This window comes from Podarcis bocagei (assembly GCF_964188305.1).
Source record: "Podarcis bocagei genome assembly, chromosome: 8".
Taxonomy (NCBI): Eukaryota; Metazoa; Chordata; class Lepidosauria; order Squamata; family Lacertidae; genus Podarcis; species Podarcis bocagei.
In genome coordinates this window covers 66,801,441-66,828,503 of record NC_138133.1, presented here as the reverse complement: position 1 = coordinate 66,828,503, position 27,063 = coordinate 66,801,441, and the positions used below count along the sequence as shown (strand labels likewise).

The following is a 27,063-nucleotide window of genomic DNA, read 5'->3' as shown; positions in this document are numbered from 1 at the left end:
GGTATAAAGGAGAAGTGAAGCATGCACAATATTCATGGTAACTATGGATTATTGCAGCACTGCGGTGCTTCTAATAGTTGATCAGCAAAGCCTTTTGGCCCAGATGCATCTTTAGCTATCCTGCCTCCCCTTCCAGAGTCACATAAGATGTCAAGCGTAGGGCAGTTGAGCATGGCTTAGCTAAAATAGCCACAAGAGCCAAATGGGAAGTCCTAGCAGTCCTAATTAGGCTTGCAGACCAAAAATTCCTTGTCACTGGTTTAGGGCTTATCCATACTTGCCTATTGTCTTGCTCTTCCAATCAGAGCTTTGCACTTTAATGCTCTGTGTCCAAGCGGTTTTAGGGTTTTGTTTTTGCCCCAAGCTTTCCTCATGGAAACCTGCTCTTTAAAGTTGAATTGGAGCAAAAATCTTTTTGGATTTTCCACGGATTGACAGTTCATCTGATTGAGCTTCAAAGAGCAGGTTTTTGCCGGGAAAGCTCCAGGGGGCAGGGTAAGGTGCTCAGACACTGAGTTTTAAATTGCAGAACGTGTCTGGAATGAGTGGAGGAAAGGTAAAGGTGTGGACAAGCCCTTACTTAGGACATGCAAACTGGGCCAGAACATACTAAAATGTAATTATAAAAGTACAATAGTGAGAGTAGGCTTTTGAAGGGGAAGTACTGTAGCCTAATGGTAGAGCTCAATAGAAGGCAGCTTCCTCTGGTTTTTTAAATGTATCTGAGTTTTAGGTGTGAAATGATTAATTTTTTGTCTGTTTCTGAAGCTGCTAGCTTGTACTTGCCTAACAGTTCCAGTTGAACCAGTTTCCCGCACACAGACTCTAGAATTTTGGCTTCCGTTCAGGGGGCCCTCCGCCACCTAGATAAAGCTTCTGCTATTTCTGATATGTGCAAAGGATATCACCCTGTAAAATAAGAGGCAGGGAAAGAGATTACTTCCAGTAATCTTGTTTGGTTTAGTCCTTTCATCCTTTATCCTTCTTTACCTACACTTAGGGAGCATTGCTTGAATACTCTCAATCTCCCTGACGCTACCCCCAATCTGCTTTTCTGGGTTTTTTGTTTTGTTTTCATGAGCTCTTTATTTCTGGAAATAAATTGGCCTTAATAAAGCTTGTAAACAGTTCAGGAGTTTAAATATTTTGGAGAAGTCGCCATAATCTTGATCAGTAGCATATATAAGTCTAGCTACCTGATGACAAAATATGTATCCCCCTACTCCCATAAACTTCAAAACCCTTTAGAGTGCAAATATTTATTTAAAAGATTATTGTGTTTCCCCACTCCTTACTAATGGCAATTAACATCTTTATAGATCAGAAATTTTCTGATTTTATGGTTAATTTTAACTGATTTAATCTTTTGTAACTTGATTGCTTAGAACTCTGGTGTTAAGCAATATATACATAGCTGACATAATAAATGAACAAATAACCATAACCACTGCATTATTAAAATGAACACAGGAACTTTCCTTCCCACTCCCTTGGTATCCCTGTGCCCAGTGCTCCCCCCCCCCCCGAAAAATGAGTGCCGGTACTTACCATGAAGTTGTTACAGTAAGTGCTACACTTATTAACAACCAAAAAAAGAGGTGCTGAGACTGCGTACTCTTGAGTACCCCCTGAAAAAAAAGCACTGATGTGCCCCCTAAATCTGTTCTGGGGTTTCCCTCAACCATCTGCAGCAAATTTGGGAAGGGTGTGGGGGAAGAGGCAGGGGCAGAGAGTTTATGACCATTGCCTGGATCGTACTCAGCCTCATTGTTTTAACATCTGAGCTCCAGCTGTTTCTTAGCTGCTAGGACAATTAAACAAGTATAAATGGAACTTCAGGCAAGCTTTGAAGCAGAAACCCCACACTTTCAGATTCATGGCTGGAATTATGGCCCTCAGTCCTTTTACTTGGACCTGTTCTTGGCTTGGTTGCCTTCTGTTTGATAACATGCTTTAAAGCATGTTGAATTTGATTAAGCGCTTCAGTGTTTACCGTATTTTTCGCTCCATAGGACGCACTTTTTCCCTCCTAAAAAGTAAGGGAAAAAGTCTGTGCGTCTTATGGAGCGAATGTGTGTTCCCTGGAGCCAAATCGCTGTTGTCCTGTGCTCCTGGGCTGCTCTTTGGGGGTGGGGGGAGGAGCCACGGTGCTCTGCCGGCAGCCTCTGCTTTCCCCGAAGTCCCGACAAGGTTTGCAAGGAGTGGGAAGGCTGTGCGCCCCCGGGCTGCTCTTTGGGGGTGGGGGGAGGAGCCATGCGGCTCTACCGACAGCCTCTGCTTTCCCCTGAAGTCCCGACAAGGTTTGCAAGGTTTGCAAGCAGAGGGAACGCTGTGTGCTCCTGGGCTGCTCTTTGGGGGTGGGGGGGAGGAGCCACACTGCTCTGCCTACAGCCTTTGCTTTCCCCTGAAGTCCCGACAAGGTTTGCAAGCAGAGGGAAGATTGTGTGCTGCTGGGGTGCTTTTGGGGGGTGGGGGTGGGGAGCTACACTGCTCTGCCTACAGACTTTGCTTTCCCCTGAAGTCCGGACAAGGTTTGCAAGCAGAGGGAAGGCTGTGTGCTCCTGGGGTGGAGGGTGGGGGTGGGGAGCAGCAAATTTCTGTCTCTCAGTGCCTCCTAATTCAACTGCAAAGGATTGCCTAACTGGATTCTGAGCTCCATTTGAAGTTTAAAAATAGTAAGTTTGGGGATTTCTTCAAGTAGCAGTTTTGGGGAAATAGTCATAAATACATGCAAAGCATCTCTACAAACCAGTAATAGTAATTTCAGCTAAAACTGAGCAGGTATCTGGCTCAGGAACAGTTTAAACTGCACAGCTATAACCAGACATCCTGTGTGTGTGTGGACCATGTTCCTAGTAGCTAATCTTTACTGCTGAAAAGAGGCTCTGATATTCCACTCCAACTCTATAATTCATTATACAAATTCTTACAAGTACAGTCCACCTATACTAAACCAAAAACATTGTGTTCTCTTGGTATTGAATGGAAGCTATTTATCTGCCCTCTTTTCCTCCTCTGTTCTTTGCTCAGTCACTCCATTTTGAATCTTCCTTTCAAAACAACCATGCCTGTTTTGAGAAAACTTCAGAGATTTAGGAACTGGAGCACAATCATTTGATCTTTAGCTTCACAGTATTTTAATATTCTTTTGGAAGCCGCCCAGAGTGGCTGGGGAGGCCCAGCCAGATGGGCGGGGTATAAATAATAAATTGTTATTATTATTATTATTATTATTATTATTATTATTATTATTATTATTATTATTATCATCATCATCATCATCATCATCATCATCATCATCATCTTTTTGCTGTTCCTCCATACTCCAAGCACTTCTCATTTGCACAGCCCTGGTTTCTCTCCCTGACTATTAATATTCTTGATTAATAACAGTAAAAACATTATAATGGAATGTGTCCTTTTTCCATTCTCATCATTATATACCATGGCTCGCTTTAAAGCAGCAAAGTGGACAGAAGCCACACACTTTGCTGTTTTAAATAGTTTAGTACAAAATTTGAGTCAGATTTTTTTTCTTGTTTTCCTGCTCTAAAAACTTGGTGTGTCTTTTGGTCAGGAGCGTCCTATGGAGCGAAAAATACGGTATATTACTTGGACTAGCTATGGTTCCGGACTTCCCTTTGTTCTTCTTTGGCTTGTTTTCCCTGGCTCCTCTTTCCGCACCTGCTCTGTTCCTCCACTTGTCTCTCCCCCACCCCTGTTCTTCTCTTACTCTTTAGCCCATACCAGGGTCGTCTTCTCTTCTTCACCTGTTTATTTTTTGGCTATAAGGTTACCTGCTTAAGCACAAATTGAACTGATGAGGGGGTTGCCCTGCCCACCAGGTGTACCCTATCAAAAGTTTGACTTCCTGCCAGTGGAGAGGTGGGTAGTGACAACCCCACTTCCTTCCTACAGAGAAGGAACTTATCACAGTAAGTACCAATGTTCACTTTTCCCCAAGAACAATTTCTGAAGAGGTTTTTAACCAAATAGTTTGTGGAATTGGACTGACCAGAGATGACAATGAAGGAATGGTAGTGGCATCTCCAGAAGCCTGCCTCCAAAATCCAATATTTTACACATATCCTCAACAGTGGTTGTGTTGAAAGCCTGGACAACTGGTGAAAAGGCTGACAGGTCGCATGGTTGGAATATTTTTTGATGTTGAGTGTTTATTCAGTAGTCACTGAAGTGAAAGCAGAGGTTCATGAGTAGGCAACAGAGGACAGGGACTGAAAATCAGGAAAAATGTCAGGCAGGCTAAAGATATTCTCAGCAAGACTATCAAAGACTGTGTTTGATTTTAATTGCCACCATTATAAGGGTCTTGACCAACTGGAAGATAGGGCTGGAGAAAATAAAAGCCTGGTAGATCCTACAAGAGTAAGAACAAGGGACTTCAACTCTTTCCAAAAAATTGATGCTGCCTGAATAATTCAAATATTTGTCTCTGGAACACAGTGTGCCTAGAGAGGTAACTGGAAAACAAAACTGGTCATAATCCTGAAGTCCGGCAGTGACCAGGACAACGAGTCAAAGGCTATACTGCCACTGAGAAGCTAGACCAGATTCCTAGCTTCAGAGCCTCAGGTCTCATGTTTGGGATCAGGGGGTTCACTGACCATGAGACTGACTGGCAGGAAGTCGCTAAACTGGATCCCATGGACCAGGGCCATAGAACTAGAACTGAGACCCTGACAGGCGGCTAGTTCTGGCCTGAGAAACTGAGTGCCTCCTATGCTACCCCACCAGTCTGACAGTGCATGGGACACCTAGAGCAAAGGAGAAGTGCCTATCTTCAGCTCAAAGGGCTGGCCCTTTAAGAGCCTCTAGTGCTCCAATAAAAGAGGTGGAGGATCGGAAAGATGGACTTGGAGGCAAAGGCTCACCTCCAACCCTTGTCAAGCACGTTGTTAATTAGGAGCTCTCCATGGTGCTGCAGCAATCAACCTGCCTTGCTCTGTGGGCGGCACCTCAGGACTAGAATAGGATAAAATATCTGATGCAGTCCAGAGATAAAGTTCACAAGTATCCCATTCTTTCTTTCCTTCCCTGTGCTGCAAAAAATATTGAAATATTTTGGAGTTAGAAAAAAATACTGATATGGATAGCACTTGCTCAGGGATCTTACTAACTACTTTAGTGCAAAATGATAAGGTTAATGGGATTTTAGGAAATCAAGGAACATTTGTGTGCTTAGTTAGACTCCAGATTACTAAATTCTAGAAATTTTGCTTTTTTAATTTACACTAAAGGAAGTTTGTAGACAGGATGGGCAGAACATGAATATTTAGATACACATGACTACCTTCGAATAACCCTTATTAAAATTGGTCTCTACTATTAGTTTCCTGTTTAAATTATTGAATGAATTACATTTATGTAAATTGGGTTTATGTAATGTGGTTTGGAAAGATTATGTCTTCCCCTTCCAAGAATGTCTTTGGCTTGTCTATATGGAATTGCTTCTGCATAGCATATTAAAATGCTTAAAAAATGAATAATCTTTCTGACTTCTTCCAAGGTAATCCCACACATTCTACACAGGCAAGGATGTTCAAATTATGTAGATAGTGAGTACTAGAATAAACCATGTTTCTGCTCCACTGTAGAAAGCATGATTATTATCAGAGTAGACCCACTGAAACCAGTGTATATGAAATTTATTGCTAGAATTGCATTTTTCAGTATACAGTATGGTCATTTTTTAAAAAATACTAAAAATAAAAAGAATTATGCTACAATGTGGACAAGAGATACTAGATGGTATAAATTACTTGTTTGGGTTATATTTAAATAGGCTCAGCATTTGTTCTAGTAAACCTTCCCCCTTTTCTTTTGAACTTATGGGAAGTGCCATATACACTTCTCAAATTTAGTGTGTCTGCAAGTTTCATTTTCCCCCCCTTAAAAAAAGAAAGGCATATAGCCCATCTAAAAGCACGAAGAAGGGGAAAAGACTGACAGCTGAGCTAGCACTCACAGCTGTCTTGTCATTTCCCTCCCTGGGCTCAGCCTGAGGGATGTGTTACAAGCGCTCTCTCTCTCTCTTTCCCCTTTTTTGTGTGTCTTCGCCTCTACAGGTCCAGCGTGCCCAGTGACAACAGCAACAGCCAGGCACCAGGAGGAGCCTGGCTGCCTGACAAAATACTTCAGCGTAGTGTGGTGCAAGGCCTCCAAGAAAAAACACAAGAAGTGGGAAGGTGATGCCATTCTTATTGTGAGAGGGAAGTCGGTGACCCTGAAAGATACAGAAGGCAGAGACATTGGAAGAGGTAATGCCAATTGGAGTGCAACTCTGATGTGTAGAAGTTCAGCACTGCCCCCCAAGGAATGTGTGCTTGAATAAAATGAAAACAGTTGTTTGTATGGTCGGCATTACAATGGAGTAGGAAATTTGGCAGTGGTGCAGTCTTTGTCGGTGATTGGCTGAACTGTTCTTGTGTCACAGAGAAGTAGGAAAGCCAGAATTGTCTCTGGCTGCTTGCTATTGGTTATGGGCTCAGATCCAAGAGAGAAGGGCCAGGCAGGTGCAGGGGCTTGGGAAACAAAGAGTAAAAGAGGCAGAGGGGCCCGAGAAGGAAGTAGGTCAGAAGGAACAGAAGGACTTAGGGTATGAGTATTGGTGCTTGAGAAAGATCTGGAGGAGTGTGGGGAAGGACTGGGAGGAGTCTGAGAAGAGAACTGGGAGAGAGAAGAGGGTAGTTAGGAAAAGATGCATGTGACCAGGAGCTTCAGAGCCAGAGACCTGCCTCTTAGTTGAAATAAGCAGCCAAATCTCAGGCTGAAGGCCCCTGAAGGCTCATGTTTAATGCACCCCACCATTTCGGTTTATTTTTTTTACTCTAACTGATAAATCCAACAAATTATTTGCTTTGTTCTGATGGTTCAAAAGTATAGTAATACTTCACACCCCTTAATTCAGGGGTTCTCAAACAGACATGCATGGAACTGGTTGGGGGAATCCTCTGGATAAGCATGAGAAGAAGGAGGCTGCAGGGCTTTAGAGGAATCGATGAGAATTGCCTTCTCCTTCCCTTCTTCCAGCAAGGAGTCTCCATTGGATCTTGGAGCCTTTCAGTTCATGGACAGAGTACTCTGGATCCCACCTAATGTGGCCAAAGTCTTTGTCTAACTTTTACCTGACAGTTTTATTATGACTATTATTTTAATTTTCTGTTCATCTCGGCTAAACATTTTGCGGCCTTTCTTAGGTGCTGGATACAAAGCCAAAGACCTGGAGAATTTTGACCAAGGCCAGACTCTGGTGGTTGGAGGCAAAGAAATCGAAGTGATGGGCGTAATTGCAGAAGAGGACTTCAAAAGCGGCAAGTGTTTCCAGTCTGGTGTGAAGACTGCCGAGGAGATTTGGAACGTCTCACAAGCTGCTGCAAAACCATTCTGCAACCCTTTCAAAAATGTATCCAAAACTAACACTGAAGGAAATCCTCCCAAAGGCTCCCAGAACTATAACCCACGTCATGATCCATGCGCACCAAGTGAGGATTTTTATGGTTCACCTGCTTTAATCTGTTTTTAACCTCTGTTTTATCCTCTTCTGAATTTGAATAGACTGGCAGGATTTAGACCCTGTTTTTTTGGCCTCCTCTGCTCCAGTATATTGGGGTGAATTTTTTTTAATTAATCTTGAATCTACATGAGGAGATGTGCAGGGGTTGCTAGTAACAGGCAATAATACATTTAAATGGACAATCTGCAACTAATGCCCACCCACCTGGTTAATTTGGAGAGGATGCTTTCTTTTCTGCAGCAGCCTAACCTTTCCCAGCCTGGGGCCCTCCAATTGTTTCTTCTTATTGTTATAAGAAAAAACTGCTCCTTTTCCCTTATGGGGTACCTGAGAGCCCATATAGAGTCCTTTTGTAGGTTCTCTATCGGTAGGAGAAAATAACAGAGGCCAACCAGAGAATATTGAGAAGCAAAGCAGCTAGTAAGCCTGATCTTTATTAACTGTTGCAACAAGGTGCTCACTGCCACATGCAAGAGACAGAAGGGACCCCGAACCATGCGCTCAAGCCCTTATATAGACTTTTGAACTGCCCACCCTGGAGCCCAAGACCACCCCTCCATACATCATACATATATCAGAGAAGGGGCGGACTACAACATAAGTCTGAGTGCATTGTTTTTATCTTGTCTGCCAGGTTACCTGATTGGATTACCTGGGGCATCCTGACCACACTTTTGTTATGATAACTACTCAGTTCCTGAATACAGGTCACAGGTTCACCCTATTCATTTCTTAAATGTGCCCTCGAGACAGGATTTGTGAGCATAGAGACAATGGGGAGGCTCCTCATTTCCTTCAACCTTGCAGAGAAATATTTGAGGTCATTTGGGAGAGACAAAATGGTTTCAGGACTTTTTTTCTGTGGGGTTTCAGACATGTGGTTTATACATTTATGTATGTACTTGCTTGGTACATTTGCGAACTATATATATATATATATATATATATATATATATATATATATATATATGAGACCTTAAAATTCTTATAACATAATTCACATCAGCGCTAACTGTTAGGCTTGCTGGCTGGTGCTGATGGGAGTTGGAGTCCAAAAGCAGACGGTACTAGGTTGGGGAAGGCAGCAGTGGCCAGTCAAATATTCCTTCATACCTTGAGGGCAGATCCACACCATGCATTTAAATCAAAACAAGAGTGAAATCTATTTAGGTAACATTCACAACCACTTGCTGTTCTGATAATTAAAAACATAACTGTGTTTGCCAGCTGTCGATTTCTCCCCCAACCAGTAGCTTTTACTGAGTAATGTTGCATTCATGATTCCTGTGCTTCAAATTTAAGATTGCTTAGTTATGCTGCGCCCATCCCCAAATCACCAGCGGTTGTTCAACAAGTTGGGCTTGCCTGTGGTGGATGTTGTTGTGGACCCCCACATTGTCAACCATCTTCGACCTCACCAGCGGGAAGGGATCACATTTCTTTATGAATGTATGATGGGAATGAGGTAAGAGGATAATCATTTTGTACTTCTTTTTAAATTGCGTGAACAAAAGCTGGAATATGGCCTTTTAGTCATCTGCAGTAAATCACACAGGTGGGCAAACGTTCTTCTTGCTTTCTGATTTCTTCGGTCTTTTTAGAACCTTGGCATGGGGTGGGAGGCAGGCTGGTATCTCCAAAGCTTATTGAGAATTGGCCTATATGTCATGGGTATGCTGTAGTGGTAGGAAATGGCATAGCCCTGGTGGTTAATTTGGTTGAATTGCATTCCGACCAGCTGCAGCAGGAGGTTTCTATTAATGAATAATGCAACCGATTCTCTCCTAGCAAATTTCACCCTCAGAGAAGCAGGGCACTCATTCGAGATACACTTGACACGTTACATATTAACAGGGAAGTTAGTGAGAAAGCTCATTGTTGAAATTGCTGTGCCATTTGCTTAATGTAAACTCTGTAATTTGAAGTAGGGATTTTAAACTATACACACTTACCTGAGTGTAAGCCTCATTGGACTTCTGAATAACAACAAAGGAGAAGACCACAATGAAAGGCGAAAGTAGGGATATTGATTCCTGTTCATTCAGTAAAACTGTTCCAATCTCGTTCCCTTATCAGAGTAAGTTGAGAAAGCTTTTGTCAGAATTGGGAGCTTTCTAGAAATTTGATTCAGGTTGTATAAGAAAACAGCCTCAGAAACTTAGAAGGAGGTGTATTCTAAGCAAAAAAATACTAGATTAAGCTAATAAACATAAATGTTACTTTGTAATTCATTTTTGTAGCCTTTTCTGTATATTAATGTTTTTACCCTTGTGGGTTTTGTGGGGACCTTTCTGGTTTTGCACTAAAATGAATTATTTGATATGCACCTTGTAACAACATTGTTATATTATTGAAGGTGTGTGACTGAACCAACACATACAAATAGTAAGTAAACGAAATAGAAATCTAAGGCCAGGCCTCAATACATATTTTTTGAAAAAGAAAAAGAAAAAAGGACTTAGATAGCTTAACAATATGGATTTTCCTAAGAATGGTTTGCAGAAAATTGCCAAGCTTTAAAGAAGAAGAAGAATAAAGTATCAACCATGCAATTGTCTTTTTTCAGAGTAAGCTGTAGATTTGGAGCCATTCTTGCAGATGAAATGGGTTTAGGAAAAACTCTGCAGTGCATTTCAGTCCTCTGGACTCTCCTGCGTCAAGGGCCATATGGATGCAAACCTGTAATAAAACAGGCACTAATAGTCACTCCTGGGAGTCTGGTGAAGAACTGGGGGAAAGAATTTCAAAAATGGCTGGGAAGTGAGAGAATCAAGGTGTTCTTAGTGGATCAGGTGAGATAATAGTCTGGTTTGTACATCATGTTAAACCATTCTTAAACCACTGTTAATTGAAAAATGCCAAAGAACGTTCTGCAGATAGAATCCTAGAGCTGGAAGGGACCCTGCGGATCATCTAGTCCAGCCCCCTGCAGTGCAGGAATATGCAGCTGTCCCTTATGGGGATTGAACCTGCAACCTTGGCATTATCAGCACCACACTCTGTTTTGTCATACACTGCCTTCTTTCCACGCGACCTACTTCTCGCCCTGAGCTGCCCCTCTTCCTGACTTCCCATAAGGCTTTGCAGTGCCCAGCTGTTAGCATTGCCTCATCATGTCACCATTTCTCTTTCCATTGGTCAGCTCCAAGAGCGAGGGGGTGGGAATCTTAGCAGTCTTTAGGAACTTTAATCAAGCGGCAGTGTTCTCCTTACATTCTCCCAAGAAAGAAATGCCCATACTCCTTTGCAGCATGTGTTTTTTAGAAATCAATTTCTTCCACTCCTCTGGTCTGCCCACTGGGTCCTTGACAATTGACCCATTACCATAAATTTGAGCTCAGTAAACCTTACCTGTGTTGGAGCCATCCCCTATCTCCCCTCCCCATCTGCTACTGGATGCTTAAAAGACTGCTTTCAATAATGCACACTTAAGTATTTTCATCTGTTTCATTTGTAATGATCAACAGGAATAGAGCGTCTTTTGAATTCCTTCCGCTTACTTGGCATTCTCTCTTCTATTTCTGTGCTTTGCTATTCAGGCATAAAGTTGCTGCTGCTGTGAGCTGTACCTTCTCGGATAAAGTAGGTAGAGCTCAAAGTGATATGTCAAAGAAATTCCCTTTAAGTTTTCAACTCCAGCTTGAGCTGCAGCTGTGAATTGAAGTGGGGCAGGGAAAGGCAGAGTTGGATGGGGAAAAGGATCGTGTTATTAGTCAGAGTTAGCAGCAACGTGAACTTCAGGAAATTTTCTAGTGAGAGCTGCTGAATGCCAAGTTTGGCTTCTCTTGCTTAAAGTTGCAGTAACCTGGTGGGCAATTTGGGCAGGACAACAAAACAAACACACACATCGTTAGGGAGGTACTTACATTCACATGTAATACTAAGGTCAATAAAGCAACAACAAACCATGGTTTGTTTGCACAAACAAGGCATTTTGCTGGGTTAGTATATAACACTAAGCCATGGCTTATTAACTAAGATTTCTTTAAACCATTGTTTAACATGATGTGCGAACCAGGAACAATGTTCACCTGCCACCTGTAACATTGCTAGGTACTTTCCTTGGTGTTTGGATAGACCTCAGTTCTATTTTTACTGTTGCAGAGTCTGTTAGCTGATTTGAGAATGTTTACACTGCACCTTTCTGGCATTTGTATTCCTGTTATAAAAAACAGTGGAAAAATCATTTTGAGTGTTGCTTTTTGCTGCTTCTCCATGTGGGGACAATAAAATCTAGATGTAGCTTTAGAACTCTACATTGACATACTGTGTGGTATTGTCAATGGAGCTACCCAAGGACTTGCAACACAACAGAGTAGAAGCACCTCACCATTTGTGAATAATGAGGAGCTTTTTAGCAGCTTTCTTTCTTTTTCCCCCCGATCAGCATTGCCAGGAGGAGGATAGTGTTTCCTGTTATGGGCCTACCATGATCTGTCATTCCACCTTTCTCCTCTGCTGTTACAACAAATGTAACAATTGATAGGAAAAAGGGCAACCCCCCCCCAGAACACCAGGGTGCCTCCCCCTCATCAGAGCCATTATTTTGCTTTGCAATTAACAGAAGGTGCAACATTTTTTGACTGGAGAGTGTGCATGTGAATTAGGATGTTTATATGCACACTCATGCATAAGAAGCCCACATCATGGCCACTTTGAGAAACAGGATTCTGGGCTTGAAAAACCATTGCCCTCATCTAGCAGGGCTTCCCACATGAAAGCAATAGCTCTCTTGCTCTTCTTCCCCAGTGGCTGGTGTTCAGAGGCATGGTGCCTCTCATTCTACAGGTAGTGTACAGCCATCATGACTATTGGCCACGAATAGCTTTCTCCCCTGTGAACTGGAGTAATCACTTTTGTTGTTGTTTAGTTGTTTAGTCGTGTCTGACTCTTCGTGACCCCATGGACCAGAGCACGCCAGGCACTCCTTTCTTCCACTGCCTCCCGCAGTTTGGTCAAACTCATGCTGGTAACTTCGAGAACACTATCCAACCATCTCGTCCTATGTTGTCCCCTTCTCCTTGTGCCCTCCATCTTTCCCAACATCAGGGTCTTTTCCAGGGAGTCTTCTCTTCTCATGAGGTGGCCAAAGTATTGGAGTCTCAGCTTCAGGACCTGTCCTTCCAGTGAGCACTCAGGGCTGATTTCCGTAAGAATGGATAGGTTTGGTCTTCTTGCAGTCCATGGGACTCTCAAGAGTCTCCTCCAGCACCATAATTCAAAAGTGTCAATTATTCGGTGATCAGCCTTCTTTATGGTCCAGCTCTCACTTCCATACATCACTACTGGGAAAACCATAGCTTTAACTATACGGACCTTTGTTGGCAAGGTGATGTCTCTGCTTTTTAAGATGCTGTCACCTTTGAGAACCATCTAAACTAGCAACTATGTCCATGTCTTGTGGCAGTGACATACACAGATTAACTAACCGCTATGTGAGGAAGTAAACACACAGGCATTTTTGTTTCTTTAAACTGCCAACTTGCCCGACCCACAAAGCATTATAATTCTCTCTACGATCTGCAGGATCACAAAGTAGAAGAGTTCATCAATTCCCCGCTTTATTCAGTCCTGATAATTAGTTATGAGATGTTTCTACGCTCCTTGGACCAAATACAGAAGGCGCAGTTTGGCCTTGTCATTTGTGATGAGGGACATCGCTTGAAAAATGCTGCTATTAAGACGACGACTGCACTTGCCAGTCTGTCTTGTGAGAGGAGAATTATTCTGACTGGTGAGTACTTAATCATCCTGTTGCCAGCAAACGGACTAGCATGGGGATAAAATAAGTGTTTGTTACATTTATGAATGTAGCTGGAGAAGGAACACTTCTCAGGATACTACATGAAGAGTTATTTGTGTCCAAACAAGATGTTGAGATCAGACCCCTCTAGCTGGAAGCACTGTTTGCCATACAGTAAAAAAGATAAATTTACATTGTAATGCAAAAGATGAATAAAACGTAATCAGCTCTTGGGGGGTGGGTGGGAAGCCCTTCTGAAGGTGTAAATGCATTCCTTTTCTCTTCCAAGGTACTCCAGTACAAAATGATCTGCAAGAATTTTATGCATTAATAGAGTATGTAAATCCGGGAATACTTGGTCCTTTGTCTACATACAAAAAAGTATATGAGGAACCTATTCTCAGATCCCGAGAGCCTTCAGCAACAAAGGTACATTATCATCAAAATCTGGAATTGAATATGATTTAAAATTAAGGGGCACCCAGTGCTTCTTGACAATTTATGAGGAATGAACAGTTCTTTTGGATGAGATTGTGCAGAAAGGCATTACTTTACCCTTGCAGTGTTACATGTGTTCATACTTCTAAAACCTGAGTAGGATTTTCAGAATTTATTGTACAACACAAACGGCTCCGTTTGGTCTTAGCTCTCTATAGTGACTTCCATTGCTGAATACTGTTGAAAACTGGCAAAATGCTCATAACTTTTGCTGAGTGCACAGAGCAAATCAGTATGCAGAGGCACAACATACTTGGCACGATGAGTGGGAAGGGGCCATAACCTAGAAGCAGAGCCCATGTTTTGCATGCAGAAGGTCTCTAGTTCAAAAGGGGTTGGAAAAGATCCTTGCCTGAAATCCTAGAGAGCCAGTCCCCATAAACGATACAGTAGTAGCTGGACTAATGGTCTCATCTGTTACAAAGGAACTTCATACGCTCATAATATGCTCATATTTTGAGGATCCCTACTGTTATTGGATGAGTCACCCAGTATCGGGTGGGTGACAAGTTTGGTGTTCATTGCAACAGTTGTCCTCAGGCACAGTACTTTACTCTTCCCTATAGGAGTGAAATGACAACTATTGACTTATGCGGGAGAAAGTTAAGGGGTGCATATTAACAGTGGATAAGTCTGCTTCTTCCTCATGGAAACTCTATTGTCTTAACTCTGCTCCAGATTGGATTTCTTAGCCAAGCTAGAGTGGCATGTGAACTTGAAAACTGGATTTATCATTCCATTTCTGAAATTCAGGTGTGGGTGCCATTGTCTTGTGTAGCCAAAATGTCACCACCCACCTGCAGTAGGGGGATGTATCAGAACTGCACATGCTCTGTACTGACTGTTTGGGGCGGGGGGATGGAATGGAGTATCCTGGAAGGGGACGTGGCTGCCTGACTGAGGAACACTCCTCAGTACAACATTGCAGGTCTCTATATCTATAGATCATTATTAGTCAGCTGAGCTTGCTTGTATGAGCCAGTTTGACTGTCCATTTCATTTGTTTAGGAAGAAATTGAACTGGGAGAGAGAAGAGCAGCAGAACTGACTCGCCTCACTGGACTCTTCATTCTGAGAAGAACCCAAGATGTCATAAACAAATTCCTCCCTCCTAAATTGGAGAGCATACTTTTCTGCCGCCCAACAGCACTGCAGCTCGATCTCTATCGAAGTCTGCTGAGCGCTCCGTTTGTTAGAGCTTGCCTTCAAGGTAGTCTGGAAAACAGCTCCCATTTAATATGCATTGGAGCTCTGAAAAAACTTTGCAACCACCCCTGCCTTCTCTTCAAAGCAATAAAGGTTTGTATATTGTGCTTTGTTTAAACACATTGTTTACAAAGCATCTCACATTATTGGTGCCATGAAAAACACAATGGACAGCATTTCAGTCAACATAAAGACCAGCAAGTATCAAAAACCACATAAGCATATCAATAAATTCACAAATTACAGTAATTCAAAACGAGTTTATCACAAAAATACAATGAAACTATTCCCAATTATATTAATTCACCTAAAAAACCTGATTCAGCAGCATGATAATATTCTTGTTAAGAATATTTCTTGTTAAGAAAGGTGCTGCTTCTATACTTTCTTAACGAACCATCTGGGAGTAGGAGCAAACCTTGAAAGTTGTGAATAACTATGGTGCTTGCAGAGTCAACAGATCTGAGTGGGCAATGAGAGGAAGAAACAAATTACATGCATACATTGTGTGGCAGGCACATCTCTTATTTGGGGCAGTCTACCTCCCAGCTCTTACCTGAGCTTCCCTTGTAGTTCCATCTCCATCTCTCACCTGGGGTTCAGATCATTACTCCCTCTAACACAGCCCTAATGCCCTTTGATGTTTACCCTTTGGGAGTGACCTGCCCATGGCAGCTTTGGGAAAGATGCTTCCCTCCCAGAAACTACTACAGATATATGCTTCTGTATATATATATATATATATATATATATATATATATATATATATATGCAGGTTTTGGTGTCTTCGGGTGTCTTCCCGTGTAAGAGTTGGGGTGTCTAGGCGACGTTTCGACGAGGTCTCACTCGTCATCTTCAGGCTGGTGCTTTCGGCTTCTTGTTACTGGAACAGAGCAGGATCTCAGTGTTTGAGTTCCTATAAATACTGTTGAGGGGGTGTGGTGTATAGCCTCCAACGTTCTGGGCAGAGAGGAAGTTCCCAGGTTAGTGTGTCTTTTCTTCTTTTGTTCATTAATTACTTGAGGGATATCTTGAGTGATTTCTTGAGTGATATTCTGAGTACCACTTAGGAGGGTCATTAGGTGTGGATTAGTTGCTAAAGCTTTCGTGTCTTGACCTCTTGACCTTGTGAAGAGTTTTTTCTGAGAAGATGGCTGTACTGCACTTAGTTGTGCTCTGGCTTGGCTTCGAGTATAGGGGCGAGCTGTGGTTTTGTGCCCTGTGCCAGCCAGATCTGTGTAGGGATTGCAGGGGGGTGCAGCATCCGGAGGTGCCACTATGGTTTGGCTACTGGATGGTGTCTGTAATTTATCTGTGGAGAGGGTCTGGGTTTGGGTCTGGTGTGGTTGATTGGAGATGGCGTTCTGTGTGCCTCTGGTTCTGGTGTCGGTTTTTGTGGGGAGGGCTATTTTCCAGATGTCTGGCAGGCGGGACGTATCGTCACGCTTGTTCATGTTGTGAGGGTGTTTCTCTATCTCGATGGCTTCCATGATTATTCTCTTGTGGTGGTGTTCCATGTTAAAGAGCAATTTGGAATCTGAAAAATTAATTTCGTGTCCTGTTTCTTTCATGTGTTGGTAAAGAGAGGAAGTTTTTTCTTCTTTTTTGACGGCATTCTTGTGTTCTGCGATACGTGCATTTATTCGTCTGTTTGTTTGTCCAATGTACGTGGCTGGGCAGACTTTGCAGGGTATTTCATAGACCCCTTGGTTTTCTAACTGGATTTTATCTTTGGGGTTTCTGAGGATATTGGCTATTTTTTGGTTGGTGCAAAAGGCTGTTTTGATATTGTGTTTATGGAGGATTTTGCTAATTTTATCTGTAGTGCCCTTGATATAAGGAAGGAGGGCCATGCCATTGTTTTCTTCTGTGTCTTGCTTTTTGGGGGGTGTTTCTTTTTGGATTAGCTTCGTAACCCTGTTTTGCTGGTATCCGTTGGCGATTAACACATTTGAAAGATTCTGTAACTCAGTTGTCAAGTGGTCTTTGTCAGCCAGGCGTTTGGTTCTGGAGATGAGAGTCTTGGCTACGGAGTTTATTTGTGCAGGGTGGTGGTGTGATTGTGCATGTAAGTAGCGGTTGGTGTGTGTTTTTTTCCGGTAGATAGTGTGTCCTAGGGAGCCATCAGGTTTTTTGTAGATTAGGACGTCAAGGAAGGGAAGTTGGTTGTTGGCTTCTATTTCCATAGTGAATTGTATTTTGGGGTGTAGGCTGTTGAGATGTGTGAGGAAGCTATCTAGTTTTTTCTTCCCGTGTGGCCAAATTACAAAGGTGTCGTCAACATACCTGAGCCAAAGTTTGGGTTTGTGTTCTGACTTGTCTAAAGCATTGGTTTCAAAGTGTTCCATGTACAGATTTGCGATGACCGGTGAGAGGGGTGATCCCATAGGTGCTCCTTCTATCTGTTTGTATCTTTGTCCATTGTGGATGAAGTACGTGTTGGTTAGGCAGTGGTTGGTCAGGTCCAGGATGTATTCGGGGGGATTGTATTTGTTTTGAATGGCTGTCAAGGCTTCATTAATGGGCACTTGTGTGAAGAGAGATACAACATCGAAGCTCACAAGTAGGTCGTCGGGATGTAGGTTTTGCTTCTTTATTGTTTCTATGAACTGGAAGGAGTTTGTAACGTGTGAAGCGATAGATTCTGCATAGGGCTGAAGTTGCTTAGCGAGAAATTTAGCGAGATTTTGTAGAGGTGAGCCTATGGAGCTGACTATTGGTCTGAGTGGTGTTCCTTCTTTGTGTATCTTGGGGAGACCGTAGAGTTTGGGGCATCTGGATGATTTTTCTCTGGGGATGATTCTTAGCTGGATTTCTTCACTGATAGGAGAGGCTTTTATTTTGGATTTGGTGGTTTTTTCCAGATAGGTGGTGGGATCTGTTTTTATAGGTTGGTAGGTAGGGTCTTGGAGTAGATTTGATAGTTTTGCTTGGTAGTCCGATGTGTTCATCACAACAGTGGCATTACCTTTGTCTGCTGGGAGAATGATTATGTTGTTGTCTTTCCTCAGGTTGGTGAGTGCTTTCTGTTCTTCTTTGTGTAAATTGCTTCTGGGTGGTTTGCTGGAGCAGAGGATGTTGGTGACTTCAAGTCTGATTTTATTGGCTTCATCTGGGTTGATTTTGGTTAGGCTAGCTTCGACTCCGCATATGATGTTTTCCGTGGGGATGCGTCTCGGGGCGACTGCAAAGTTGAAACCTTTGGAGAGTACTTTGGTTTCAGTTGAGGTGAGGATCCTGTCTGATATGTTATGTACTGTTTGTTTCATGGGTTGTTGTGGAGGGTGGCTGGGCTTCTGGCGTTTCTCTAGTTTGTGGAGTTTGTTGGTGTGTGTGTCTGTCTTATGTGCGGACTCCGTTTCAGCTCTCCAAATGGCTAGTTGTTTGCATTTGTCCCAGAGTGCAGGGTGGATTTTGTTACAAAGTTTGAGGTGAAGAGTGAGCAGATCTTTGTTGGTTTGGTTTAGTAGGTATCTTTTCTTATGTAGTTCGTTTCTGATTAGGGATAGTTCAGTTCGTTTCAGGATCCTTTCGGTAGCTGGGGTTTTAGAGTGGAATTTAAGTTGGAAGCATGTGGGAATTAAGTTGTTGTCTCGGCAGTTGCGTAGGAAATTAATTTTTCAGATTCCAAATTGCTCTTTAACATGGAACACCACCACAAGAGAATAATCATGGAAGCCATCGAGATAGAGAAACACCCTCACAACATGAACAAGCGTGACGATACGTCCCGCCTGCCAGACATCTGGAAAATAGCCCTCCCCACAAAAACCGACACCAGAACCAGAGGCACACAGAACGCCATCTCCAATCAACCACACCAGACCCAAACCCAGACCCTCTCCACAGATAAATTACAGACACCATCCAGTAGCCAAACCATAGTGGCACCTCCGGATGCTGCACCCCCCTGCAATCCCTACACAGATCTGGCTGGCACAGGGCACAAAACCACAGCTCGCCCCTATACTCGAAGCCAAGCCAGAGCACAACTAAGTGCAGTACAGCCATCTTCTCAGAAAAAACTCTTCACAAGGTCAAGAGGTCAAGACACGAAAGCTTTAGCAACTAATCCACACCTAATGACCCTCCTAAGTGGTACTCAGAATATCACTCAAGAAATCACTCAAGATATCCCTCAAGTAATTAATGAACAAAAGAAGAAAAGACACACTAACCTGGGAACTTCCTCTCTGCCCAGAACGTTGGAGGCTATACACCACACCCCCTCAACAGTATTTATAGGAACTCAAACACTGAGATCCTGCTCTGTTCCAGTAACAAGAAGCCGAAAGCACCAGCCTGAAGATGACGAGTGAGACCTCGTCGAAACGTCGCCTAGACACCCCAACTCTTACACGGGAAGACACCCGAAGACACCAAAACCTGCATTCCTGTACCCGTGAAAATCTACGAAAGCATATATATATATATATATATATATATATATATAATATTATATTATATATTATATAATATATATATGTGTGTGTGTGTGTGTGTGTGTCTATCCATATCTATCTATCTATCTATCTATCTATCTATCTATCTATCTATCTATCTATCTATCTCCTCTTGGTTTCTACTTTCTCACCTGAGCACATGGAACAGCTCTTGATGGTTGTTAGTATCAGCAGTGGCAGCTGCAGTTGAAGGCATTGGAGGCAAGGATCAAATTCTTTTCCAGCCCTTCAGATGTTCTGGCTGCTGTTACAGGACAAATGAATTTTCTTTGTCTCCCTTTCCCTTTGCCTCGAGGCTGCCCTGTTCGTTACTTACTACAGGCAGTGCCAGCTGCTGCTGCTGCTGCTACCGGCAGATCAGCAAAAATCTCCTGAGAAATTACATACTTCAGAAAGTAGCTGCACCTTTTGATTTCTTCAAAAACCTCAAGCCTGGAAAGTGTGAAAATGAAATGCTAACCTTTATCAGTTCCATTTCTTACAGTCTTTATTCTCTTAGCTGGCTTCTGCACTCATTATTAATTGGGCTTTTCTTTTCCTGTCTCCCCAACTCCCTCTCAAACTAGTTAATAAAAGATGTCAAGAGATGCCAGCGTATTTTATCTTGTCCTTTTACAAAGCAATGCCTATTGCTTCTGTTGTATTGTATTATATTGCCAGTAGCAGCCATGATTCCTTCAGGGCAATCTTTTAAAAATGTATGATCTCCTTGAGGTTCCTGCACTGCAGGGGGGTTGGACTAGATGACCCTCGAGATCCCTTCCAAATCCCTACAAATCTATGATGCTACCTTTATGGAATCTTTTCCATGCTGATTTTCCTGCCAAGGACCTGCCAAGCATCCCCTGCCTAAGATGCTGCTTTATTTGCTTTAGCGGCAAGTTTGAACCTTCTGCTTGGAAATACTTTTAAAAAAAAAAAACAAAATGTAGTCATTTCCTCTGCCTTCCCCAACACACACACACACTGGATCAGGCCCATAGGCGGAGGCAGGATGTGTCATAGTAAATTTTATAGGCAGCTCTCTTGTTCCATCATGATGCTGTGTGTGTGCAAAAGAGCCACGGAACATAGCGTGATACCCAATTTATTAGTATTGGAATAATTGCAGTCCTGTATATAGTTTCATGGGAGTAAGCGCCACGGAGCTAAGAGGTGCTGATTGCATAGTTTAGACTTGTAAACCTTACTGAGCTTTAACGAGATTTTTCAAGCCATGCAACCTTTTGCCTTTAATTAGAAACACACACAATCCTACAAAGAAGCGTTGTCATATAAACTGCTGGCATGGAGTGGGAGCTCTGTCAAAGGAAAAGTAAGAATTAATACTTGCAGTATTATCTACGTATTCAACATTTTGGGATATTCTGTCCTCAGTGTTTTATAACGCCCACTTTGGCTACAGCATCCTTTTATTCACATCAGAGCAGCTGAAGAAGGAAGAAGCAGAAATGTTTTGCTGTAAGGCTTTAATAACTTTTGTTTGTTGCTGAAGGAAAAAAAAATCGGCTTTAGTGATTAGCTGCACCCTTCCAGGATCCAGAGTAAACTTGTCTGAAGTGTGGTGCTTGATGCTTTAAAAATAATATGTCATGTTAACAATCCACCCAACTTTTAATAAACTATTCTTTTTCAAGGACAGAGAATGTGATCGGAGTTGTGATGTACAAGAGAAACAGAACCTCCATGAGGCTCTGCTTGATATTGTTTCTCAAGAGCATACCCCAACCTCTTTCTCTGAGACTGACTCAGGGAAGTTGAACGTGCTGACGCAGTTGCTGGCAGCAATTCAGGAACTGAGCCCTGCAGAAAGGTAGGAAATTGGTTTGGTCAGCTTTTCTCTCTTTTTTTAGTGTAGTTAAATCTTTTGATTTAATCTGATTTCTCTCAGATGACATACACCTAGAACAGATGATCCTAACAATCAATGTTATAATAATAATAATAATAATAATAATAATAATAATAATAATAATTTATTTGTACCCCGCCCATCTGGCTGGGTTTCCCCAGCCACTCTGGGCAGCTTCCAACAAATACCAAAAATACACTAAAGTGGCACACATTAAAAACTTCCCTGAATAGGGCTGCCTTCAGATGTCTTCTGAATGTCAGGTAGTTGTTTATCTCTCTGACATCTGATGGGAGGGCGTTCCACAGGGCGGGCGCCACTACCGAAAAGGCCCTCTGCCTGGTTCCCTGTAGCTTTGCTTCTCGTAGTGAGGGAACCGCCAGAAGGCCCTTGGTGCTGGACCTCAGCGTCCGGGCAGAACGATGGGGGTGGAGACGCTCCTTCAGGTATACTGGGCCAAGGCCGTTTAGGGCTTTAAAGGTCGACACCAACACTTTGAATTGTGCTCAGAAACGTACTGGGAGCCAATGTAGGTCTTTCAAGACTGGTGTTATATGGTCTCGGCGGCCGCCCCCAGTCACCAGTCTAGCTGCCGCATTCTGGATTAGTTGTAGTTTCTGGGTTACCTTCAAAGGTAGCCGCACGTAGAGCGCATTGCAGTAGTCCAAGTGGGAGATAACTAGAGCATGCACCACTCTGGCGAGACAGTCCGCGGGCAGGTAGGGTCTCAGCCTGTGTACCAGGTGGAGCCCATTTTGCATGGGCAGGAGTAAAAACAAGGCAAACCCCCTCCCTCCTGAACCACAACAATGCACTTCTTAGACCCATGCAGGTGGCATCTGGCTAAAACACTCATGCTCAACCTCTGCCCTATGGGCTATTTGTCACTCTCTGCTCTTTGAAGGAAGAAGGCTAGGTCTCCATAATGTTGTTCATCTGTTTACCTGGCATTCACTGAGTTTTAGCAAAGTTGTAGCCTGGGAAGCAGGCTAGTATTGAGACAGGCGATTGGTCTGTCAACATTGTCTACAGCCCTCAGCTGCTATGATGACCCCCCCCCCATAACCTCTTCCACATAGCATATGGGACCTTTTAGAAAACTAGTTACCACAGGGGAGTGTTACCCTCCCCTTCCCAGCTGCCTGGCTCTTAATTTGCCCTGCCACAACCCAGGCAGGAATTAAGAAAATATCTCCCATTTGTGTGAATGGAAACTTTCGGGGGGGGGCAGTGCTGAGGAGGGGATGCAGCAGGCCAGATCCAAAAGTGCTGCAGACTGCTTGTGGCTTGTGGCCTGGCACTTACCTGGCCCTGTTCTATGCTAAAAGGGGCCTTTCTCGACTCTATACCTAGAGATTCCAAGGATTTGAACCCTGGACCTTTTTGCATGCAAATTATGTACCCTGCCCTTGGTACGCACACTAATGATATATACGTTTTGGAGATTTAAATGCAATGAACATGAAGGAACTGTATTAGCCAGTAACAGATCTACTGTATTCTGGATTGACAGAGTCGTGGTGGTATCCAATTACACACAGACCCTGAACATATTGCAAGAGGTGTGCAAACGCCATGGATATTCCTATGCAAGGCTTGACGGCAACACTCCTGTCTCCCAGAGACAGCAGATCGTCGATGGTTTTAATAGTAAATTCTGCCCATCTTTTATCTTCCTGCTGAGTTCAAAGGCTGGTGGCGTGGGTCTGAACCTTGTTGGGGCGTCCCATTTAATCTTATACGATATTGATTGGAATCCAGCCACGGATATTCAGGTTTGTTGTGAATGTCTGAAAAGCCTTTTACACCAGACATCATTAGCAGCAGCTGTTTAATGGCACACATTTTTGTTCAAAGAAACATCCAGATTGATACCATTTTGTATGCAGGTCTATGCCCTGGGGTTGCTGAGCATACTTACCAAAGATGGATGCAGGTGGAATTAATATTTTCCATAACAGAAGTCCAACTTACTTTCTCACAGGAAATTTCAAACAGGATGCTCCAAGCCCAATTCAAATAGGCAAACTTCTCCCTTCCGAGGGTTATATGGTAGTTACTTTGAGAATAGTCAGTTGCATAGGGGTCTCATTATTTTGAGCTCAGCTGCAAGAAACGAAAATGCCATAACTGATTTATGCAGGATGGTTAAAATATATGAAGTGCTGAATAATTTCCCTTGCATTCGTTGTCTGAAGCACGCTTTGAAGTAAGCCATTGCTGTTGTTGTTGTTGTTGTTGTTGTTGTTGTTGTTGTTGTTAATTTATTCAACTTATACACTGCCCTATTCCTGGAGGTCTCAGGGTGCTACAATAAGACCACAACATATAAAATCAAACCAAAAGTAGTAACCTAATAAACCCCCTCCCCCCAAAAAGCACTAGTTCCTCACGTTCGTGCTATGTAGCTCACTGATCTTGAAACTGAGGAAGGTTAAAAAGAAAATTTGTGATTTGACATGGAGGCCTGTTGCTCAAAGAAGTTAAAAATAAAATTCACTGGGCTTGCCAAAGACCTTGTACACCTAAAGTTGTTCTTTGGATCTTAACCATTGTTTTGCACATGTACACAGACACACACAGGGTAAAAAAAATGTAGAGATGGCTGCTGTTTTTAATACTAAATTACTTTTAAAATTAGATGTGTATGAGGGAAACGGGCTTTCATCCAGTGGAGTCGTACATTACCTTAATTTGTTGGGAAAGGGTTAAGGATGGTAGAGATGCTGTAATCATAATAAAAGGGGGGGAGGAGCCTGTGTAGTTTTGACAATTCAGCCTGGTTGATCGTGGCCACTGGATGCTTTGCTCTTGAAATTGATGATACAAATTCTGTTGGTTTTAATGGAGTCATCTTAAGGCCATAGTGCACACGAGATGTTCTGTGACTGGTGCTGCCACAGCCTCAGGGAGGCCTGATTTGGAGTGGCACTGCAGAGCCGGAGAATGGGGTTTTAACCCTTTACCATTGTGCTGAGTCTCTGATAGATAATCCCTCATGCCAGAAGCTTCTATTAGCTGTGGAAGGCCTGTGTGTTTTCCTCTCCGTAGCTAATAGTGGCTATAGGGAGGGGTGCTGATTTTTATTACGCAATTGGCAGGTGGAGGTTCATGCTTGCACTCCCCTCCTGCCATGCCTCAGTCCAAATGCTGCATCACCCACAGCTGTTTATAAGACAGGGAAGAGATGTTGGCAGCCCCAGTTACGGTTCTCCTTCACATTTAGGTTTGGCCAGTAGGATCCACTTTTTAATAAACATATATAGGTTTATGTTGCACTTGGTTTTCCTTATAATTTCCGGGACCTGATAGTTTGGGTCCGAAAAAGAACTGACAACCAAATGTTAGAGAAGCGGGTAAATTTAAATAAGGTGAAATGCTCTTGCCAGCCACATAATACAGAATAGTGTGCTCAGTCATATTTCCCTTCTCCTTCCCTTTTAGGCAATGGCCAGAGTTTGGAGAGATGGGCAGAGACATACAGTGCATATTTACAGACTGCTTACTACAGGTCCGCCGCATATTTGCAAACTCTTGTTTGAGTTTGGTTCGCAGGAAACATCTCTAGATGTATCCGCTCTTAAGAATTATACAGCATTTTCTGTTGGCTTTTATTTCAGGCCCTCATTTCCAGAAATAAAACCAGTGTCTCTGCTTTTTTCAATGCAGGCACAATAGAAGAGAAAATCTATCAGAGACAGATCAGTAAGCAAGGGCTCTCTGGGGCAGTTGTCGACTTTTCCAAGGGATCCGAACACATCCGCTTTTCTGTTGAAGAACTTAGAGATCTGTTCACCCTGCATGAAGAGTCTAGCTGCCTTACCCACGATTTGCTGGAGTGTAAATGTACAGAAAAGGAAGGTGACCTAGGTGAGTTTTGTTTTGCTTTCGTTCCTCCTCTCCATTGGCCACTGGCTCCTCCCCAACTCGGTATACAATTTGGTTCCCAGCATTCCCTTAATGGCTTTATAAATTGCAAAAATAGGGATTGGTAGCTTTCAGTGGTAATTGCTTTTATGTGAATAACAAATTGCCTCTTTGTGGAACCTCTAAATCAGGGATGGAGAACTTGCTGTTTCCCTCCTGATGACTAACATCCAGCATGGCCAATGGCCAATAGTTAGAGGTGATGGGAGCTGTAATAGAATAGATTAATGGAATTGTGGGATTTGAAGGGACTCTGAGGATCATCTAGCCCAGGCTTTCCTCAACCTCAGCCCTCCAGATGTTTTTGGCCTACAACTCCCATGATCCCTAGCTAGCAGGTAAGGGATGATGGGACTTGTAGTCTCAAAACATCTGGCGGGCCGAGGTTGAGGAAACCTGAATTCTAGCCCAACCCCCTGCTTTGCAGCTCTCCCATACAGGGATCAAACCTGCAACCTTGGTGTTACCAGCACCACGCTCTAACCAACTGAGCTATCCAGGCTAACAGCAGATTGCGGTGCGCAGGTTTCCCAGTTTGTGTTCCAAACTATGCCTTTTGTGCAATAATTTGACCCATGTTTAATCATAATCACAGGTGGTAGATTGGGGACAGATGAAAGGGAGGACTTCTTCTCACAGTGCAGAGTTAACCTACGAAATCCACTACCTTAGATATCTTTTAAAAGGGGATTACACAAGTTCATGGAGAATGATGTTATCACTGGCTATTAGTCAGGATGGCTGTGTACATATTATCTCCAGGATCAGAGACAACATGCCTCTCAATTACCACTTGCTGAGGAGAAACAGCAGAGGACACATAGTGCTTTCTTGAACTGCTTGTTCGCTTCCAGGTACATAGAATCTGGTTGACCCCTTTGGGAAAGAGGATGCTGGACTAGATAGGCCTTTGCTCTTTCAGTCACACACACACACACACACACACACACACACACACGCTTAAACACCTTAAACGGGGACAAATTAAGGACTTGTTCCCATGATCTTGTATCCGTTTCATAATTTTCACACTGTTCTCTGTAAAAAATAACAGATTTGGCATTCGTTGTTCTTCCCTGCATCTCTAAAAATGCCATTTCTTTCAGGTCCCTCGGAAAACCTTTCTCTACAAGATTGCCAGCTTGGCCAAAGCAGTGTGAAGCCTGACTCAAAAAAGCCCCTCTCTATGTCACAGTTGATGCAATGGAAACACTATTCTGGGAATCACGAAAATCTTCCCGATCCCTTTCTTAGAAGAGTAAAAGAAAACATTACATTCGTTTTCCAAAATATGACCAACTAAATGATGCCATCTAAACAGGGACGTTAGTTTCTCCCTTAGTCACAATGGACGTTTGTGCGTTGTCTTTTACAAGCAAAGCAAACTAATGGGATTGTTGGGGAATTATAAAGAGCATGTAATAAGGTTTATATTGGGGAAAGATTTAAGAATAAATTATGGTTGGGGAAGACATCTTGTTTACTATTACTTTCTCTGATTTGGTGTCATAAATAAAATTATTTTGTAATATCTTTCTTGGAGCTAACCCAGCCCAAGGGTTTCCTTTATGTCATACGTAGAAGAGACCTTCTTATTATCATGGCTATTACTTCCATAGCAGTAAGCCTTCATTTGTTGCTCACAGTTTCCATGTCTTCACAAGGCTGTGCTACCGTTGCGTATTCCAGGGGCTGAGCACACTCTTGAACTTGGGCAAATATTTCTCCTCCTATTACTTATTACTAATGGAATCATCATAGGAATGCTCTATATATGTCATGAGCCTCTTTTGGACAGTCCCTTTGATGCAGTTATTCACAAATGATATAACACCAGCTG

The 27,063-nt window shown here is 42.9% G+C and overlaps 1 protein-coding gene across 1 annotated transcript; it reads left to right on the top strand.

The window, feature by feature from the left end:
- Positions 1–1,530: 1,530 nt before the first annotated feature.
- RAD54B (RAD54 homolog B) lies at positions 1,531–26,758 on the top strand (the record flags this gene model as incomplete). The annotated part of the gene is made up of 15 exons (XM_081206079.1): positions 1,531–1,563; positions 5,528–5,576; positions 6,087–6,278; positions 7,218–7,502; positions 8,837–8,999; positions 10,101–10,326; positions 13,061–13,268; positions 13,567–13,706; positions 14,784–15,074; positions 20,685–20,759; positions 21,082–21,257; positions 22,810–23,071; positions 24,741–24,807; positions 24,966–25,166; positions 26,330–26,758. 15 exons carry the CDS (start codon positions 1,531–1,533, stop codon positions 26,524–26,526), a joined length of 2,565 nt encoding a protein of 854 aa, XP_081062205.1. The 3' UTR covers positions 26,527–26,758.
- Between the last annotated feature and the right edge of the window lie 305 nt (positions 26,759–27,063).